This window comes from Betta splendens, chromosome 17, assembly GCF_900634795.4.
Source record: "Betta splendens chromosome 17, fBetSpl5.4, whole genome shotgun sequence".
Taxonomy (NCBI): domain Eukaryota; kingdom Metazoa; phylum Chordata; class Actinopteri; order Anabantiformes; family Osphronemidae; genus Betta; species Betta splendens.
In genome coordinates, this window is record NC_040897.2 from 14,384,240 (window position 1) to 14,398,170 (window position 13,931).

General features: G+C 50.2%; 2 protein-coding genes across 4 annotated transcripts in view; one reads left to right on the forward strand and one right to left on the reverse strand.

Annotated features, from left to right (window-relative positions):
- On the forward strand, window positions 1–12,332 carry emilin2a (elastin microfibril interfacer 2a). The gene is made up of 9 exons (XM_029132053.3): window positions 1–352; window positions 874–999; window positions 3,071–3,249; window positions 3,332–5,281; window positions 9,717–10,031; window positions 10,630–10,683; window positions 10,971–11,030; window positions 11,108–11,245; window positions 11,877–12,332. The coding sequence occupies exons 1-9, from the start codon at window positions 210–212 to the stop codon at window positions 12,179–12,181; spliced, it is 3,270 nt and encodes a 1,089-aa protein (XP_028987886.1). The 5' UTR covers window positions 1–209; the 3' UTR covers window positions 12,182–12,332.
- lpin2 (lipin 2) overlaps window positions 5,276–13,931 on the reverse strand; it is a 23,540-nt gene continuing 14,884 nt past the window's right edge. Inside the window, exon 21 of one of the 3 annotated variants that reach the window (XM_055503601.1) lies at window positions 5,276–7,358. The gene's annotated coding sequence lies outside the window, so the exon portion shown is untranslated. Of the gene's footprint in view, window positions 7,359–7,465; window positions 8,174–12,259; window positions 12,626–13,931 lie in introns of those variants that run through there. The other 2 variants (XM_055503599.1, XM_055503600.1) reach the window with 2 other exon arrangements.

The following is a 13,931-nucleotide window of genomic DNA, read 5'->3' on the forward strand; positions in this document are numbered from 1 at the left end:
GGGGAGCTTTGGGGAGGAGGGTGTTGGTCCTCAGCGTCATTCCAGGCGCTGCAGTCAGTGCGGACTTTCCCAAACTTTACTAGTTGGAGTTGGAGCAGCCACTGGGGAAATGTGACTTCGGCGTCTGGTTCCGCGGTAGAACGCAGTAAAATGCAGCGATAGCCGCTTCCTCCTCGCGCGGATGCCTCGTTTTTAAGCGTTCGGTGACTATGAATCACGTGCGTGGGGAGATGGACTGGCGGGCGCTTTTCACGCTGCTTCTCCACGTCCACCTCATCTACGGGTCTCCCTCTTCTTATAACCTGTTCCAGGGGACTGGATACACTGGAGTGACGCACCGACACAGAAACAGGCAAGTTAAACGGCGTCGTGTGTTGTTGGGGGACTTTCACCAGCTGTTTCATCTCAGCCGTTTACATAATGCTGCTTTTCCGGCGCCTTTTCCTTTCGGTTGCCAATAAAACACAGTGATTTCCAAACGCATTGGTTCGAAACGACGCCGTGTCGTTGATTTGGCCTCTTACGGGCATTTACAGTCTGCGCCTTTTCTCGGACTGGGACTAAAAGCGGCTCGACTCGGCCTGCGCCGCCTGACGTGATAAGATCCAGGAAAGCGCCCCAGTATCTAATCTGGCGCAAAGTCCTGCGTTTGCGGCTGTTAAAGCGAAACGGGCATCGCTGTGCAAAAGGAAGGAAACGTCGCTAAAATGACGCATCCGCTATTGAACGCGCAGTGAAACATGTGGATCCACTTTGGATGTTTTGCTGCCAAATCACAAAAAAAAAAAGCTGGAGTACTTTGACTGGTAGTTTCCGTCTGAAAACGCCACACACGTGTTGATGTGCATCCTGACGCTCCGTTTCCCCCCACAGGAACTGGTGCGCCTATGTGGTGCACAGGAAGGTGAGCTGCGCCGTGCGTGACGTCACGCACGGCGTCCCGGAGCCCGCGGTGGCCCCCTGCCCGGCCTACCAGCCCGACTGCCAGCCACCAGTGACGTGAGCACGCGGGGAGCGACTGGGGGGGGGGTCGAGGGTGCATGTGTGGACGCGGACCACGGATTTGAATTGAGGAACAGAATGTTTCCTTGAGAGAAAACCAGGAGGCAGAAATGTTCACAGATACAAACTCAGTTGGCAGAACAACAAATGGAGAAGGAGCCTGATAAAAAGCACCACGAGCAGAGACGCGGGGAAGTTTCTAGTTGACATGGGTATAATGAGATACGTGTGTAGGTTTAGCACAGCTTTCCAACTTCACTAAGTGTTGCTTGTTAAAAAGCCCTCAACACATTTCACTCCTCTAACACTCACCTTGGCACAAAGATACAGCACGCGTGGTGGAGGAAAGCGAAAGCTCTGTTCTCAGCATTAGTTTGTCAAACTGCAACTCAGACCTGAACCAAACTATGTTTAAAGCTCCATAGCGTTGCCTGGAGGCCGTCCGTCCTCGGACCCGTCGGACTCGGGGCCACTGGTGGCTCCTCGTCAGCCTCGGGTCAGAACCAGCACGAGTCTCTGCCGGCCGCTAGTTTATCACTGGGAACCGGGCCCAGAACTGATCAGCAGAGCTCCAGTGTCTGGGCTGCGTCGCGGCTTCAGACCAGGCTGCATGTTCTGACGCCTCAAAGGTCTCTTCTGTCTGAAAATTACTACACAAACACTGACTGAGGCTGTAGCGTCACCATGTATGGATGAATTCCTTCGTGGAGTCAAGCGGGAAACAATTATCTCACGTTGCTGCCGTTAGAGGTATTGGATCATTGGGGCGATTGGCCTCAACTGTTCCTTCTGGCCTGGATCTTTATTACATACGTTGACGTTGATGCTGTCGTTCGTCCAAGGTTGCATTCGTCGTAAACTAAGATCAGATGACTTTCTTTGTTATTACACACAAACATGTGCGTGTGTGTCGTCATTGACACATTCCAGATGGTTTGCAGCTGTTGATTCGCCATTAGTGAGGTTTATGGCCCCCAGTATAACATAACTTGCGAACCTGTAACCTTAAGGCTTGATTGTTAATTCATCTGGAAACCACACGGTGGGAAAACAACGCTGAAGCAGCAGCCGCACTGGAGCCTGCGCTGGATTAATATCCCTGCGTGTAAACACCGGAGAATGGACAAGATTTATTATCAGAATCCAGATTGTATTTAAAATATTCAACAATACGTTGCAAGATATATGTCTTACGGTGCGATCGCCAAACACTTTCAGCATTTGTCATGGCTTCCTGACAGAATGGGCTCCGTAAGATCATTCCTCCCAATAATGTTGGTACAGTAATAAGTCATTTTCAAGAAACACATAGTTTGGTGTGAACCAACATCTGAGGCCCAAACTTTTAAGTCAAACACTCATCAGTGTGTTCCTCGTTAACAAAATGCTCTAACTCAAACCCGTCGCCTGTAGTTTGGAGCAGAAAGTGTTGTGCAATGTAGTTTTGTTTACTTTACGAATCATTATTATTTACGAAACCTGTCATCTGTGGTTTTAAGTCCGTGGTCCTCTCGCAAGAAGACGTCCACAGCAGCTGCTGTGCTGTGGAAAGGTTTCCTGGTAACTGATAATTCCTGGATCGCAGGAAGTCCAAGTTCCTGTGTAACGCGAGGCGAGCCGACAGCCACCTCGGGTGTTTTCCATTTCTAAGTACCGCCCCACAGCCCTAGCTTCAAACCCCCGTACCGGAGCCACAGCCGTAATGTTGCTGGTATTGTCCCACAGATTTTCTGATTGCTTTTTTTTATTTGCCAACGCTATCTGTGATAGTGGCTGATGGGAAATGTGCAAAGATGATTGTTTCAGAATCAACTTTCCAGATGTTCTGCTCGACTCGACCCCTGCCTTCAGGGAAGTGATGTCATGTTTTTGTTCTTCGGGAAATGTTTTCTTTGGCTGAAAGGCTGAAAATTTAATGAACTGAGCTTTAGAAGCTCAAAATGGTCTTTTTCACTTAAACAGGCAGAAGTTCCTTCTGTCTGTTATGCTGAAGGAACCTGCCAGCCCAAAATAATGATGCTCACCTTTATATGATGTGTAAAACTGACTGGTTACATTCTCCTTGCAGGTACCAGACTCGAGTCCATCCCACATATAAAATTTCCTATAAGACAGTCACAGAGCTGGAGTGGAGATGCTGTCCCGGCTACCAAGGCCCAGACTGCAGAGACCCCAAACCAGCCCCAGATCGACCTACGCAGGCCTTCCTTCCCCCGAGTCCTGGTCATACACTCAGACACACACAGAGTGAGCCACCATCTCCTGTCCTACCTCTAAGAGATCAACCGCCCTTCAAGATGCTCATGCGTATTCATTCTTGTGTTTCTAGGGCCAGAGCGGAGAGAGACAGGACACCATGAGACGAGGCTCGATGGCACTGATAAGGTGCGTGTCCTGGAAAATGAAGTTCAGCGGCTCACGCAGAAAGTCCAAGATCTCCAATCCTCTTTGAGCGGCCTGACTACCAACCTCCGCACAGACCTGCAGGAAGACACCAAGAAGATGTTGGTGACTCTGTTCAACAACATGCGTCCCCCCGATACTGCTTCGGCTGCAGGCACTGGGAACAGCCCGGCAATGCTGGACGGCCATCAGGCCACCAGGGACGGGGCTGCCGGAGACAAGGCCATAGAAAAGATAGTCGCCCGGTTGGACGATATCAACAATGCGCTGAAAAGCAAGGATGAAGCTTTGGAAGACTTAAGAGGAACCATGAGCAGCCACGAGGGGCAGATCCGCGTCCTGATGGACACCTCTCAGTCTCAGACTCCAGCAATAACAGAGATTGACCTTATACAGACCTTCGTCGACGGGAAGCTCGAGAAGCTAAAAAAGGAGCTGGAGCAAAATGTGGAGGAACAGCTGTCTAAGCTACAAAGCTCCTGGAGCGACAAGATCCAGACGCTAGAGAAGACCTGTGAAGATAAATGCAGCCAAGGTTTGCTCAGCCTGTCCAAGGTGGTGGACACCAAGGAGGCTGACCTGAAAAAGGAGATCCGGGCTTTGCAGTTCGACATGGCCGCTGCAGACGGACCCGTCCGCACTCAAAGACAGACAGATCCGCCCGAGGAGGCAGTGGATCGCAGTGACCACAAAGACCTTTGGCGTGAAATTGACCGAATCGCTGAGGCTCACCGCATCCTGAACGTCCGCATCGACAATGAGCTGCTGCACCTGTCCCCGCGTCAGGAGGACGCCGACTTCAGCCTCCAGATAGAGGAGTTGGAGGCTCGCATCAACATCACAGAGCAAAATGCAGAGACCCACTGTTTCTACATCGAGGAGAAGCTGACCAGTAAGATCAACGACGAGGTGGCAGAACTCCGCAGGCTCCTTAATGAGCGTCTGAATGGAATGGAGGACCAGCTCACCCACATGCTGGTGGAGATGAGCAACAACTCCTTCCCAGGGATGTTCAGTGAGTCTATAGACGCCGTCCAGGTCCAAGTCAACAACAACAAGTTCCTTCTCCAAGGTCTGGACGATAAGGTCAATGCTGTTGAAGAGTTGTGCACTGCAGGATGCTCCGGCTCACAGACTAGTCCGGGTCCCGGGAGCTCCTTCTCCACACCTACAAACCTGGAGAACCTGTTGAAGGACCTGAGGCGATACAGGAATGACTTGGACGGCCTTCACTCAAATGTCAGTGGGAACGCAGGCAAGCTCCGAATGCTGGAGGAGCTCGTCCAGAGGCAGTCAGTGGGCAGCGGCAGACAAGACAAGACCATGCAGGACTTCCAGAAGGGACTGATCAATCTCCAGGACAACGTCCGCGGTCTGGCTGGGGCCGTCAGCCGCTTAGGTGACTCCTTGAGCAAGAACAAGCAGGACATGTACAGAATAAACTCGACGTGCTGCCACGGAGAGCAGAGCAGCCGCAGAAGATGGGACGGCTGGAGCCCAGCAGCCGCCGGTGAGGCCGACGCCACCGGGCGGCAGGTGGAGGAGCTGAGCGACAGGCTCCACGCGCTCAGCAGACAGGTGTCGTCCGAGCTCAGTCGCTGCAAACACGACACGCGGGGCGTCTCGGACGTCGTGTCGGCCGTGGACGGACGCGTCACCAGACTGGAGAAGGTGTGTGGACGGCTGGACGGGATCTCTGCCAACGTCAGGGACGTGAAGGAGGGGCTGGAGAGACACGTCGCCGGCTTGCGGGACTGCGTGCACAAGATGAACGTCAGCTCCGGGAATCAGGGAGCACAAATCGTGGCTCTGCAGAACTCCATGCAGCGACTGTGGGCGCAGCTGTCGAAGGCCAACCAGGTGAAGGACGCGGCAGGTGAGTCTGGATTCACACGTCTGCGTTACCTGTACGCGTGAAGAGCTTAGAGATCGTGTGGCGGGAGGCAGTTTCACATGGTGTCTGATCATCTGACAGAGCGCTCGGCGTCTTTAGGGCCTCGAGCGAATGCTGATGTGGAACCGTGGTTTATGAAACGCTTCACAGTAAACAACAGCGGCAGCAGGTGACAGCCTCGCTTTCAGTGGAAAATAGAGCTTGGATGTAAAGTATGCTGCTAGCACTTAGCTTCACTAACTGGATGTATTGCTTAAAAGACAGTGAACAGTCTCAGATGGATCCACACCAGTAGTGAAATGAGACAGATACTGATGGAGCGCGTCGGGTTTCACTGCGCTCCGTATTTCAGCTAATCGAGTGCGATCAGCATCTGTGTAAACACAAACTTTTCCTGGAGACAATCCTCCGCGCTCGGCCTCCTGCTCCCTGGTTTACACGGAGGTTTGGGAGGACGGATCACGTCCCACAAACGGCCACAGGGTTTTTCCCGGAGTGGGAGGACGCGGGTTCACAGGGCTCATGTCTCGCTTTAAGTTGGCCATTTAATACGTCCTGGCTCCCGACACTTCCTGTGACCCAGATTGATGTTGTCGTAAGATTTTACCAGCAGGTAAACTGAATGTCTGGGTTTTATATGCCAGGCTGGGTTTTCATTCCGAACGGCTCCAGTGATTTACTCACCGGTTGGTGCCTCATTGCTCCCTTATGTAAATGTCAAAACACCCTTGCAGACTGTTCAATCTTTCCCACTCCCTTTATGAACTCGAGTTGTGAAATCTTCTTTCTTGCACCATGACATAACTTTTTTTTTACTCCTACCACAAAACTGCAGATATTGACCTCGGTTTGCTCACAGACACACAAACAGCCTCACACACGCTACGCCTCCAGCCCTCCTCCCGGTCTCCTTACACATGTATACACACCAACCCCCAGAGTCCCCTAGGGCGACCTCAGCCACATGTGTGGAGTCTGGTCCTCATTAAGGGCCTCGACTCAGTGCTGGAGCCGAGAGGGGAGCAGCAGAACTCCACACCCTGGACCAGATGCCTCCACTACCCTCAGCTGTGATGTCATGACTGGGGCCCCATCCCCGGTGCCTCCCTTTCTTAAACAATGGTGAGAGAGAGACCTGCGAGGAAGGGGCTGTTGATGGATTAATGGCTGTGGCGTGGACGGCACCATTTCGTCGTCCCTCTCACTCTTTGCCAGATATGTCCTGCTGTTTCCAAACTGCGATATTTGATTTCATTACCGTACATGGAACATTATACTGAGTCTGCCCAGCGTTGAATCAGGTAGAAGGATTGTGAAAAATGTTTGTGATGACGTGTGTGAGTATTGGTTATATAATACCTTTACTCTGAAAGTTTGACGAGCAGACTTAAAGTCTGCTCGTACCTGGGGAACAAACCCCAGATGGGCCAGCGGTCTCTGCTATCAGCCTGATTTAGTGACGTTCAGTACCAAAATGTCAACTTTCAAGACATTTTGAGACGAGAGTGGAGCTGTGTGGCGTCACTGGTCCCAGTTCTGTGGGTGTGGTGGTGGTGGTGATGCGTTCGCTGTCATATTCTCCACACAGTCACATGAAGGTCCCAGGCTGCGAACACAAGAGGTGTTGTAATAACGCAGCACATTATCTAGAGCGGCTCTGCCTTTGCTCAAAACGCTGGCGCTGCGTCGTCCTGACCAGCTCCAGACCACGGAGCCTCTCACGGCTGAGAACCGCTTTCTAATGTCTCCAGGAGTGAAAGCGGTGATTCAGACATGTCGAAACACGGGAAGCACTTCTCTCGTCAGAGCTGGAGCAGGTCCTTCCTTTTTCAGACGGTGACTAATCAACCTTCTCTTCTGGTTGGATTCTCAAGCTGTTTTTGGAGGTGGTCCCAGTCCAACTCAAATCGCTTCCCTGTCGCTTCCTTCTCTCTCTCATCTCTCAATTGCTCTCTCTTAACTCCCTCGCCGCTCCCTCCTTCTGGCCATTTTATTTTCTTCCAATTTGCCCTTCCAAGAATGCCAGAGGACGTTCTCGCTGCTCTGCCTCCGCCCAGTCCTGTAAGTGTGTATCGACAGACAGAGGCCTTTAGAAAACAAATCTGATATATTAAACCAGGGATAAAGTGAACGCTTTGATTTCACAGATCAATGCTCTGCAACTGATCAGTGTGACTCTATGCTGGAGAGACGGGCAGTTAGATTAAGTGTCATAGCGTGATGAGGGAATCCAAGAAAAACAAGACATCAAAGGCTTTTTGAAGTTTGTTGGAGGAGAATAGAAAATTGCATTGGATGCTGCCACACACACACACACACACACACACACACACTGTGTATATTTAGTTAGCACCAGCGCTTTAAGGCACTGCTTTGACTGTAGCTTCCCTGGAGATCTCTCTGAATGCGAGGTGAGGTGTTTCCATCTCTGACCCACGAGCCCATCTGGAAGTCTTCAGAGGAGAATGGAGCCAGATACACAGTGAGCGTCCCTGAGGAACACCAGGGCACCGTTGAAACCTCCCATCGTTAATATCGCTGGAACAAAATGGATGGGGGAGGATGAAATTGTGTGCATGTGTGCAGCAATAGTGCGGTGCCCTGTTGGATGTGGAGCCGCCACACCCGCTCTGCGACGCCGCGTTCCGGCGCGTGATGCCTGACTCTTCCAGACACCGGATCCGTGGAAGTGGCAGTGACTAAACTCCGCCCCCCGCGGAGCCTCAATCTGCTCGTAGGCGCCAACATCTGGTTCTGGTGGCGGTCTCGGTTGCACCAGCGCCCGCGCGGGGCTCTGTGTGTTTTTTCGGTTGCCCCCTTAGCGAAGCGCAGCCTCAGAGCTCATGGGAAATATGCACTTAGGCAGCCGGCATCCTGAAGGAGGCACAGGGAGGAAATGAGGGAGAGATTTCTGATTATCCCACTACAACACCATGGCTGCCTTTAATTGGTTTTTGATTATACATGTGGTTTCTGAGTAGCTTGTGGTCACTCGGAGTAAGGCACAAAAAATTTGTTTATGGTTCACGATGATTCACTTGATACGGACAGAGCAGCTAATGACTTTCATAAGAGTAACTAATGCAATACGAAGGTTTTCAGGTTGATTCATCACTTTGCCTGAAGAAACGACTTCATGCAGCTGAATTAGCAGTAAATTTTGGATTCAGTTCAGGCAAAACAGTGATTCCAGCCTGATTATTATTTTGATACGTGACTCCAGAATTGTCTTACTTTAAGGTTCAATGCTCTTTAAGGTTCTTTATAGAACTTTAAGCCCCGGAGGCCTGGTTTCAGGTTCCATCATGTGTCACCTGTGCACGTGAGCGAGTCCTACTCCAATGTTAGGGCGGCAGCTAAAGCCTGAAAACATTATTGTACACACTCGCTTGTCTGTGCCGCGCTGTGAACAGAGCACTGAGTCAGAGCAGCATCAGCTGACGAGCCATCAGCTGTTCGGTTTGTACTAAAGAATCCCAACATTGTGTCAGGATCAGATTCCCACCGATGAACAGTTTGCCTTTAACCTCTCACCATCATATCGAGACCAGTTCCTGCTCTAGCTCCTTTTGTGTTTTATCATCGTTGACTTTACTTAGACGTAGAGGTCAGGTTTGTTCACTGTAGACATTTAGACTTTACGTAACTGTTCTCCTGGCTGAATCTTTGCTGTTGCTCCTCCTCTTTGAGAGCTTCCTGAACCATTAAAGCCAAATCTAAATGTATAATCATTTGCAATAAGTGGTCATTTCCTCCATGTGAGTGTCTCTGGCTGAACGACATTACTGTAATCCTGTTAAACGTGCTCCGTTTATGCCCAGCCTTGCCCACGCGCCACTAAATAAGCCATTTAAGTTACCAAGGCCTTCATTGAATCTTAAGCACAGAGCACAAATGTGTGTGGCATCTGGTTCCGAGCGAGGCCGTCGCAGCAGGTACCTCCATTATTTTGGGTTGTTTGTCCCTGGGACACGCTGGCAGCATCTCCACGGCCGCCTCGCTGGGCCTGGGTGATGTCTGTGCCCTCGGGGGGGTCTGGCAGGCGGCCAGCTGTTCTCGCCTTAGGTGGTTCTTGTTGTATCAAACTAACAGCGACCACCTGCTTTGCTTTTATGAAGGGTAATAATGGCACCGCTCGCAAATCAAAAGGCTCAGAGGTGCAGTGCAAGTCAGGGCTAATTTGTCCTGTCATCAGAATATGGGTCATTACGAAGAATTCACAAGAGACGGGGGGATGTGGTCAGAATGCGAGAGGGGGGTCATAAACTAAGAGGTAATTGGAGTCTGTGTGTTTTCTCGAACGTCTAGCACGGTTCGTGGAGCTGATCGGGAGCTTGTCGGGTCTCAGGCCCCTTCAGAAAGCAGCCGGTGAAGCCGACGTATCCCCCTGATGTTTCTTTTTCTTTCACTTTCCAAGGAGCGACTCCCAACCACAGGATGCCTGCTTCCATGCCAGACTCCACTCAGACCAGGCCGAGAATAAAGCAAATCCACATCCCTCTCATCATCCCGCCGCCGCCAGCCAACCGCAGGCAGCCGGCGCAGCCCAGCACGCACCCGGTCAGGGTCGGTCCATCCGGCCCCCAGCAGCCGGGCCCCCACGCCCCGCTCCCCAGGCCCGTGGTGGAGACGGGGGAGGCGGGGCCGCCCGGGTACATCAGCAGGGTGACGGTGCGACGCGGCTCCGAGGACTCGTCCAGCGCGGCCGTCAAAGGCTTCGCCGGAGCCCCAGGTCAGAGACGGAGCCAGAAGCACTGTGGCGTTTGACCACGAGCCCCGTCGTTTCCACAGAGGCAGCATAGTTCAAAAAGTCAGACTCCAGTTTACATTAACACTACTGTGACTTGATGCCAAAGCTGAAATATGTCACTGCTGCAGAGAAACGCTCATGTCAACAAGTCTGGAGCACATTGTCTGGTGCCGCACTCGCACCAGACCCGTAATCCAGGACAGAGCCCGTTTGTTCTGCGTGAGCTTTCTCACACGGGGTCAACTCAAACCAGAGATGGCGACGGATCGATTGGGCTCTGGACTGAATTACCTGGATCCCACATAGGATGATGAAACCAGCCAAACAGAAAGAGGAGAAACAACTGCTTTAAAACCTCAGCACATTCAACATCCACCCAAGTTTGTTGTTGTTTTGTCTGCTCTGAATCTGCTTCAAAACCCATTGTTCCGAACAATTGGCAAAATCCAAAAGGGCCTGATTCACGTAACCACTAACTACTGCACAGTAGAACCTGTGCGCTTTTCTCTATAATCTAAACTGCAGCGTCTGGCAGGAGGCTGCGCGCTTCAGATGATGATGTCATCCCTTTTATTTGCAGGCTATCCTCCTCTGCAGCCGGCATCCTTCAACCCCCAGCCAAGCGGCCACAGAGGTATTGTAGCGGTTCATTATCAGGTTACATCGCATGCATCTGCACGACTTGCCGCTCTCCTACATCAGTACTGGAAAAGCTGTGAATAATTTGTAGCCTGAGAGAACGAGGGAGTGAGAGCGGGATGTGCTTAGTTTGAGGTGTGGGTGGACTGTGCAGGGAGTTCGTCTGCATGAACTTAAGCAGAAAGCGCCCAAGGCTGGCCGGCAACGTTACATTTCATGATGATGAAGGCTCTGACACAATTAGGACAGATCGTTAACACTCTGCTCCGCTGCACCTTGTAGTTCCCAAAGCAGCTAATGTCCCGTGGAACCCGACGTACCAGGCTCCAATCGAACCGCCAGGTAATTCTCTCGGCTCCGCGCTGCATCTGAACTAACGGGGCGCTCATTCCTCGTAACCTGCACGTTTCCGCCTCTAGTTTCAGTGGACAGCAGCGCTTTTGCAGATCCGCACTCGTTCTCGGCCGGCCTCACCCAGAAGCCCTCTGGATTCTTTGGCAACATCTGCTTCGACACGGTCCTAGTCAACGATGGGGGACACTACAACCCTCGCACAGGTACACGCACAAGAAAAAGTAGAAAGTATTTTCTATTTTGAACCAAATGTCAACTGTCCTGAAGCTGCTCATTGTTTTGCGTTCATGGCTGTAGTTTTACAAGGTTGGCCCAAAGTGCACTTAAGATTTCTAGAAATGCACGTTAAAATATGTCTGAATGGGAAAGTTGAGGCGGTGATTAAACATATGGTGGGAGGCAGCTTAGCAGCACATACAGATACTACAGAAGAGCGATAAAGACGCAGACGCACATGTTGGCTTCACTTCGCTCACAAAGCGCGGCAGCGTCTGCCAAGGACAAACTGCAGTTACAGCAGCTCATAAACAACACAAAGCAACATTCAGGCAATAAGTCAGTGAACGGATGAAGGTGAACTGCTTCAACAGCTCCTTGTGCCCAAATGGGGAAAGAAAATAAACGCATCTACTCTGCACATTTTTCCCAAATGTAGAATAGAAGCCATAAATCAGTCTAAGGTAAAACGACACGAGATAAATAATGGAAACTATAATCAGCTTTTTTATTGACGGCTTTAAGAACCATTGATTATTTAACATTGACGGTGTTTCTGACTGGTCCAGCGGGAGGAAACGTTCGACCAACTCGTTTGTTTCTTTCCAACCCCTGCAGGGATCTTTACTGTTCCTCTGGACGGTCGGTACCTGGTTTCGGGCGTGCTGACGGCGAGGCAGGGCAGCCGAGTGGAGGCCGTGCTGTCCGTGTCCGACCGCAGCGTCCACAGGCTGCGCACCTCAGCGGAAAGCGGGAGCTGCGGGTGCGGCGGCGCCGTGTCCTTCAGTCTGGTGCTGCCGCTGAGGAGAGGGGACCGCGTGGCGCTGGTGAGGAACTTGGGCCAGCTGCTCATCACCCAGCCCAGGGAGATCCTGTCCAGCTACAGCGCCGTCTTCCTGTACGCGGCGCCGGCCGGGACGTAGCCGGCGCCGGGCTCCGGCGGAGCCAGGACTGGTTGGAACCACACAGTGTCTGTGTGAAGATGCTCAGTTATAAAGACCAGTTTAGACGTCGTTACACTGCAGTTTGTAAGCAAAGATACGTGAACACAAGAAGCAGCAATTGTTTCTAATATATTTGATTATCAAAGTGTCTTTTTACCTTGTATAAGAGCGTTTATTATAATTTAACATTTATTTTATAAAAGTCATCAGAGACTTCCTACATGCCATGTTCAACAGATCAGTGGAATGTGTTTTGGATCGACAATAAATCAGGATGAAGGATGAGCCTACGTCATCTTACTGAGTATCTACACTGTAGGAGCCTGATGCATAAACAAGCTTTTGTTTAGTTTCACTTGGTCAGCATCACAGGCGGCGCTGAGACGAGGTTGGGTCAGCGTAAGCTCGTTTTCTGCTCAGACACTGGATAAAAAAAAAAATATATATATATATATATATATATATATATATATATATATATATATATATATATCTCAATGTAGCTTTATTAAAAAAAGCACTAGTTTAAAAGTTGTGTTACTAGATTAAAAAAAAGAAACGTGTGACATACAGTTGTTTTCAGTTAGAAACTTTATTTAATACAAATATGACCAGAAGCCACACTTTGTCAGCTTCACTGGGCCAGTAATTTTTTCTTACATGGGATTTCCTTCTTTAAACAACATACACTTCAGGTAATTCTGCTGGTCAGACACAATCAAAGAGCAAGCGTTACCTCAAAACAGAACACAGTACCACAAAAATATACAAATGCACTTCATAAACAATAAAACAAAAAGGCATCAAAGACGGGAGAGTGTGATGATCAGCATATACACTGGATCAACTGAGTGAGAACAAACTAGATCCTCCACGTTATAGCCCAGAATCAGAGAAGAAGTGTGATTCTTCCACACAAGATGCTTTACTTTCATAGAAAGAACAGATTTCCTTTCGTTAATTAAGATAAATCTATTAGACTTCACCAAACGTCAGACACAAGCGAACAAATCTAAGCAACACGCAAAAACACCGCAGCTACGGAGTGACTGCAGAAACACACAATGCTAAATATCTGGATCATCTGCTTGTGTTGTGCTTCTCCACCTCCGTCACATAGTTTCATCTGAAGTTTCACTCCTGCTCCTGTAGGATTCTCACAATTCTAGCACCTGCCATCATTTTATGGTCAACCTTGTGCGGGAGAAATCATCACATCCACATCAGTCAAACTGCACCACAAGTCAGACACTCATAATGCCAGTGAAGGGCTTCAAAAGCTTCCTGTACACGGTCAAGTATTTCCTGTTTATATCCTAATCACACCCAGTCGCTGGTCTCGCGCGCGCGCGCGCGCGCACACACACACACACACACACACACACACACACACACACACACACACACACACACACACACACACACACACACACACACACACACACACACACACACACACACACACACACACACACACACACACACACACACACACACACACACACACACGTGACTAATGCTGCCTTTATGTCTGTCTGTCCTTAAATAAATATGATTAAATTTCCCCAAGTTTCCTGCAAACACCACATTAAATCACCTTTAATGTAGAGCTGATTCAGTTTTGACGTCAGAAGCTCACTCACAACTAGAAGGTAAATCTAGAGCTTTTCTGTCCTGCATTAATTTATACTCTGGTCCATTATCTTTGAAGACCTTCGGTGAAGTGCAT